The following is a 7,632-nucleotide window of genomic DNA, read 5'->3' as shown; positions in this document are numbered from 1 at the left end:
GTTACTGGAGCTGATAACATCATTAGATGTTCTAAGACAGAGATGAATTAACAAACAGACTAGAATAATCTGAAACATGCACAACATGTACAGCGTGAACCTTATTCTATGTTCTTTTGTTCAATACAAAGAGCTACTTTCAGGCATCGAGGATATGATAATGAATTCACATAGGCTACCAGCAAGGATGCCCAATGCTAATAGGTAACGCAACTGTCCATTTCAACGTGCGTGCGAGGCGTATCCGGTCGGGTTTCGGTACCTCGCAAGGATTTAACGCTACTATAAAATGCTTGCCAACCCACTGAGTGGTACACTTCGTCTAGTATACAACTACGATGAACACCTACATCACTGTAAGTTTTGTTTTAAATTTTTATCGGCAAAATATCACTCAAAAGGCCACGGCAGACGCCTTTTTAATAGCATCGTTCGGGAATCGCGTCTGCTTCGTGTTTTGGCTGCTACCTGCGTTGAAACCGAATGTGCAGAGAGAGTGTATCAAACCTCCAAAAACCGATTGAATTACCTCGTTTGCCAGTCTTAAGTGTAGCGTTAAATGTTTGGATGCTGTATTTAGCTTCTAAGAAGCAGTGAATCAACGATAATGCTGAAAGTTGCATGTGTACTGCGGTATAATCCCGGTCTAAACCCTGTTCAAATTTTCTATAGAATATAGACGCTTCGGTTGATAAAGTTCGTGCTATCATTTGTATGTTTGATTCGAGTTCCGTTGCCTTAAGTCTGAACTGAACATTAGTGCTAAGAAAATCTAGACCGACAATACTATGATTCCGAATGAATTTTACTGAAGTCAAAATTACAGCATAACAGCACTTTGCTTAGAATAGTCTAAAAATAAATTATAAACGTTTCAAAATGAAGTTATCTTCAGATATAAGAGAAATATATGAATCGAATTTTATGAATTTAAGTGTTTAAAGTAATTAAAAGATATTCAGCGATGATATGACGGAGTGCTGGTCTTCACCAACAATTTCCTTGATAGATTTGCCTACTTTCCGAACATTTTTAAAATTGTGGTTTTTTATTCATAACTATTTCTGCAAAGGGGTACAACAAATTATTTATATTTTATAGCAAGTTCATTGATTGAACTTTTACTTTATCTCACGAATAGGCTGTTTGTAAATAGGAAAAGTGTGACTTCATGCTTCCTTATCTTATTACTACTATTAGTAAGGAATGTATCTAATAACGTTATTTATTTCTAACTTTTCAGTTGGCTTGCCTTCTGGCAATCTTTAGCCTTAGCCAAGGCAACCCTGTTGGCTATGGTAAGTACACTACATTTGTTTTCTACTCTTTTACATAATCCTGAACTATATTCCAAGTAACCCTAGTTTCAATATATAACCTTAAATTCTCACGTAAAAATTATCTTGCTCTACCTAACTACGTTTGCTACTTTTTTCTTTTTATACCTTAAGATTGAATACCGTATTGTGTTTTAAGATATCGGTATCTCCCAACAGTCAGCGCTGACTATTAACTCAATCTAATTATTGCAATTCTTGTTTCAGGTATAGGTGTCCCATGGGTCGGCCATGCTTTGCCCGCCGTGTCCACCGCTAACCTCGTCAAGGCTGCTCCCATCTCCGTGATCCGCACCCACGCCGTCGCTCCCATCGTCACCGCTCCAGTCCTTCGTACCGTCAACGTTGGCTATGGCCTCGGAGGTTACGGCCTTGGTGGATTAGGATGGGGCGGCTGGAACGGCCTGGGATGGGGAGGTTGGGGCAACGGCGGCTGGGGCGGTCTTGGCTGGGGCGGTCATGGTGCCTGGGGCGGCTGGGGCGGCCACGGAGGATGGGGCGGCCACGGCGCCTGGGGCGGTCTGGGCAAGCATTACGGCTAAACCACGTGACGAAGTGGACGAAATACTATCGTACCTTTACTAAATTACTTCTTCTGCAATTGGCCTCAGCACGTAATAAAGCATTCACGTAACTAAGTTTGTGTTTTCTTTTTGTTTTTGGAATTTTATATAAATCGGTTCAGCCGTTTCGGAGGAAAACCGCCACTAAGCAATAGATAAGGGATGTATTCTTATTATATTCTCATGGATTTGGGAATCGTAAGAGTGAATGTACTATTGCTTATTTATTTTGAACTGGGAACTATCTAAATAGTTTTGTTTATTTTTTTTTATTTAACGAAATTATTCAATACCATATGTAATTTCAGTTTTATACAAAGATCATCATCAAAGCAGTCAAAAGAAACCTAAATCAAATCAGCTGATATTTGCAAGCATTCAATGAATAGGTAAAATAGTAAATAGCGTAATTATCGTGTGCAAGCATGCAAGTGATATATTCTTCGCATTCTCTACGTAAATGTACTCGCATAATAACTGTGTCAGTTACTCGTTAATGAGTTTCCTCACTGTGGCATTGGACACTTATTTTACATAATTTCGATACATATACATTTAAATGAATATTATTTAAAGTGTGAAAATAGTATTTCTGTTTTGCTTGATTTAACTACTGTGATTAAGATAAACTGCTATCGCTAGTTTGCAACCCGGAAAATGATACAAGCGATTTTATCACTGTAAAGTTATCCACGTGCATAAGTTAGTTAAATTAGATATAAACAGGACTGATTAATACTAATAGTCTAAACCGACGTAACATTTGAAAGTGTATGGGATTTTTTGAAATCAATTACGATCCATAGAATAAAAATGGGGTGAAATCCGGAGCAATAGCTCATCATAACACAGACTCAAAATTACAATCCCAAGTCAGTTTTTCTGAATATTTTGCAGATAACAAGTAAATTAAACACTGCATTCGTCCCCAATACAGGTCTGACTTATCTCCAAAAATCTATGACTAAGCGAGCTGAACTACCGTGAATGAAAGTTCAAAATGTCTAGTTAATATGAGCTCAGCGGGAGTCATTAAACTTGGCGGAATTAGATGAAAGTTGTTCAGGTAATTTGTCGCCAAGTTACCGGTAACTCTTGATAGTCTTTGTGAACTAAGTCTTGCTATCTCCACTTTGCTAAGCTAGAATAAACGTGTGTTGGAAACTTGTGAAGATTTTCAGGTTTAAAAACAAGGATTTGGCTTGTTTTTTGCTCAATTTTTGAGAGAAAATTTGCCTAAGCAAAGTCCTTTTAGAAAACAATCCGTTTTGACAAAATTAAACATTATTTGTTCTTTGCTACTTAGCTATTATATTTTTCTAACTAAACATCTAATTTTTACAAAAAAACAAACACCATTTTTTCAGCTATTTCAGTTTTTTTTGTGACTCAATATTATCTCTTTTACCGTTTGTTTTCCCTTGGCAAAATTATTGCTATACATAAATAGTAAAACAGTATCTTTCAAAACGTAAAAGACGTAAAAACAGACTGGAATTAATAATATTAGCATGAATGTCCAAATAGCTATCTATCAAGCATATACCGCGAAATTTTGCAAAAAAATAAGCACGTCTTTTGCAATAGCTAATGTAGGCCAAGTAACTTCAAACACTCTATACAAACGTGATCCTATAGCACCGTACATATAGAAAAAGATATTTACATGTAAACAAGCCACATGAACATTATATTATAATCTCGATACAAGATATCTGTGTCGTATTGAACTGTGAGAGATAACGCACTACGTTTCAGACGAACACGTCTTACACGTGCTCTGTGGTATTGATTATGTTTGAAGAGAAATTACATGATTTTAGTCGTTACTGTATACTATCCATAACTTGTGAATTGAAGTCAGAGGAGAAATATTTGGTAACACGGTATTCTTCTTTTTTTCCCTATGGTTAATGGTCAACCTAGTGTCAAAGTTATTCAAGCCGCCCGAAAGGCCTTTGAAATGGCTTAATGACTGTTATCTTAGTAGACAACAACCGGGACCGACTTTTTACGTGCTCTCCGAAGCACGGAGACACCTAGCTATAGTCCGGATCAACCCGCTGGCTGCTAGTAAGATCTATAAATCTAAAACGACAGCAGTTCGTTATACATAAGCTTTGTCATACAATTGTAAAGAATATATTATAATAAATAACATTACATAAAAAAAAATTGATAAATTACACACAATAATTTGTATATGGGTGGTGCTTTTTATATCTGCATATAAGGCCGATTTAATTTCACTAATGTTATATGAGTATAATACGGGAAATAACTAAAACATCTTAATAAAGTTCTGGACACTTACTCAACTAGTTGTAGAGCAGTGTCACAAGTATAATGACGTATCCATCCATCAAGCATGTAATCAGGTGTAGTGTCTGGACACTCGTGCTTAGAGCAGACGCGACTAGTTGAGAGCAGTGTCAGATGTACTCGCGACTCACTCGCAAATGGAATTACCGACGTCTGAGTGTCGCTGCACGACTTGAACTAGATTAAGTAAGAAATAGAAGGTTACTTAGGTATAAAAGAGAATGAAATATTGCCATGAATTCTTGGACGACCTATTTATTTTGTATGAAGCTTTCTAATGGAAATATCTGTGATTTTAACACTAATAAAATACGTGTAGACAGTAATCATTTCTTTATTCTTCTGCTAATTGACTATCGTGTGCAAAGTTAATAAGAATGATATCTTCAACTTGTTTGTGACAATAATAGAAACGGTATTACAAAGAACACGTTATAACAGCAAAAAATATGGTACAAGTTTAACTATTCAATGGAGAAATAATAAAAAAAACTTTTAAAACTCCATTTAAAAAACATAACTAACTACCAAATCGCACACCGATAACATCAAACTACAATCAAAACGAAATAACCTATCCACAAACCAAAAAAATCAAAGCAACATCACATCTGAATACCAAATCTATGGACAGTCCATTACGCCTTCACGAATAGGATCCCAAGAGGGTACTGCCGGCGTTAATTGAAAAAGCAATTAAAACCTCCCCCCGCGCCCCCTCTCGCCCCCCACCCCCGCTCAGACATCGACAACTATCCGTGTACCGATCATATTCCTTTAATGAAATACTATTACTTCATTTGTGATTGCAAATTGATTGATCATTATGCGATGTGAATTAATTACCAAGGTACTGTTACTGCTCGGTACTTGGTACTGTGCACTTATCACTGTCAAAATAACTGCATTTAAAGTTGCCACTTGCACCCTAAAAGTGATTTTAAAGCGATTTTCGGTGTCATCTATACTAATATTATAAAGCTGAAGAGATTGTTTGTTTGTTTGTTTGTTTGTTTGTTTGAACGCGCTAATCTCAGGAACTACTGGTCCGATTTGAAAAATTCTTTCAGTGTTAGATAGTCCATTTATTGAGGAAGGTTATAGGCTATATATCATCACGCTACTATCAATAGGAACAGAGTACCAGTGAAAAATGTTATAAAAACGGGGAACATTTTGACCCATTCTTTCTTATGTGACGCAAGCGAAGTTGCGCGGGTCAGCTAGTAATTTTATAAAAATAGGGATAAAAGGCTTTTTTTATTATATTTATTATTAGATAAGACATGAAAGAAAATGCTTAAATTCAAATTCCATGTGTATTCGTAAAACTTCAAGTTTGGACTATTAATCAATTACATACAAAATACTACCCGTGTTATAACCGTAGGTGTAGCCAGAGGTGTATTAAATATACCCGTGTTTCGCTATAAACAATGTTAGTACCATGTATTATTTCACTATTATAATATAGGATATGACCACACAAACTACCTTAATAAAGTCTACATTGGTACATGTAGACTTCCATTATTTATAACTTCACAATCCGTTCAATTTAAAACAGAAATATAAAATACAAATAAATTAATTCTTAAACAAAGAGACGTATAAAATGTCCGAAGAACTCATAACCAATCAACTTTAATTGGCAACCATTGAAAGCCGCTTCAAATATATCATTTAATAAAAATAATATTGATGCCGTATAATTTAATATTAATTAATAAAACGCCCTCAAACATTCAGTTTATTCTGTAAAGTGATTTTCATCACGAATTTAACGCTTCCCGAATTATGCCACGTATTTTCAAATATTAATACGGTTTAAATATTAATTTGATATTGTATTTGCGTTTGGTATTGTACTTAAATTATGTCTACAGCAGATATCATTTAAGTATTAATCGCAAGTTCCATGAAATCCTGATCAGTTTAGATCCGTACCATAAACTGAATATTTTAACGAATTCAACGGAATTTTAGAATAAAAATTTGTTTAAATTGAAACATACCTCTTTATTCAAAAAAAACTTTCTGGCTGAAGCAACAATAGCTGCATTCATAGAAATTATTCATTAAAGAAAAAAAAAGGAAATTCAAATTTTGGAACTCATCAATCAAATTCAGGAAATTTAAGGTGCGCGTCCCAATTACCGTCGGTGACAAATTGCACCAGATTGCCATCGACACTCGAGCTAGTAAGTTAATTACCGCAACACTGTGCCACAAGCAGAAAGTCGTATCAACCGCGAATTTGTACCAACTTACTTCACTTTAATAACTATGACAGCTTAGTTTGCTGCATAAGCGAAACAAAGTTTTTAGCGCCGACGACAATGTAACAAGTTTAGCCTAATTATAACATCGGTTAGTTATAAACTTGATGTAATTATAACTTGATGCTGTTTTAGTTTACTGTTTAGAATTACTTTGATTTCATAGAAAGTTCCTTTATATTTAACACTAGCTGACCCGCGCAACTTTGCTTGCGTGACATAAGAGAATTGGTCAAAATGGTCCCCGTTTTTGTTACATTTTTTACTGGTACTCTGCTCCTATTAGTCGTAGCGTGATGATATATAGCCTAAAGCCTTCCTCAATAAATAGGCTATCCAACACTGAAAGAATTTTTCAATTCGAATCAGTATTTCCTGAGATTAGCGCGTTCAAACAAACAAACAAACAAACAAACTCTTCAGCTTTATAATATTAAGTATAGATGGATTATTGCCATTTTAAACTCTAGAAATGTATAAGAACCAAGCATTGAAAACAATGCAATCGTTTCAATATTTTTTATAATGCTAAGTGCAATGCTTAATCTGAAATATGTTTAAATAAAGAGTCACTTCATAAACACTGAGAAAATGTTACATTTACTTTATTTTGCTTTAATGAAGTATTCTTTAAAAACATAAAACACAACCGCGAGCTCAAACGCCTCACAAGTGAAATTTAAGTGTACCATTAAAATCACACTCAAAGAAAACACAGTCGTTTCGTAAATAAATGTTATAAGAGTATAAAAAAAATATAAGACGCGTTACGGCCCAAATAGCGGGGAAGTGGGCGTCGAGTGGTGCCCTGACGTTAAAACCTCAGAAGGGCGATAATTGTGCTTTGCACCTCGCGAGTTCTATGTTTGAAAATTTAAAAATGTGTTCCGTAAACATTTGTGAATTGTGAATGTGACAATTAAAAAAGTATTGTGCCTTTTAGGTTAAAATGTTTTCTTTTTTAGCTTCTGTTTTCGAAACGCATTTAAGAAGACTTTACAGTCATCAGTAAGGAATTTAAAATGTTATCAAATTAAGGGATGAAATAATACGGGTTCTGTTTGAATCGGTGAAGCATTTATAAAGTAGTTTCTTTTCATATGTTAGTATTTAAACGATTGTTTTAGTACG

General features: G+C 35.0%; 1 protein-coding gene across 1 annotated transcript; it reads left to right on the top strand.

Moving 5' to 3' along the window:
* Positions 1-252: 252 nt before the first annotated feature.
* LOC142976182 (uncharacterized) lies at positions 253-1,975 on the top strand. The gene is made up of 3 exons (XM_076119440.1): positions 253-356; positions 1,244-1,298; positions 1,545-1,975. The coding sequence occupies exons 1-3, from the start codon at positions 339-341 to the stop codon at positions 1,877-1,879; spliced, it is 408 nt and encodes a 135-aa protein (XP_075975555.1). The 5' UTR covers positions 253-338; the 3' UTR covers positions 1,880-1,975.
* The last annotated feature ends 5,657 nt before the right edge of the window (positions 1,976-7,632 follow it).

Source organism: Anticarsia gemmatalis, chromosome 10 (assembly GCF_050436995.1).
Source record: "Anticarsia gemmatalis isolate Benzon Research Colony breed Stoneville strain chromosome 10, ilAntGemm2 primary, whole genome shotgun sequence".
In the NCBI taxonomy this organism is placed as follows: Eukaryota; Metazoa; Arthropoda; class Insecta; order Lepidoptera; family Erebidae; genus Anticarsia; species Anticarsia gemmatalis.
This window is presented reverse-complemented; position numbering and strand designations above follow the sequence as displayed.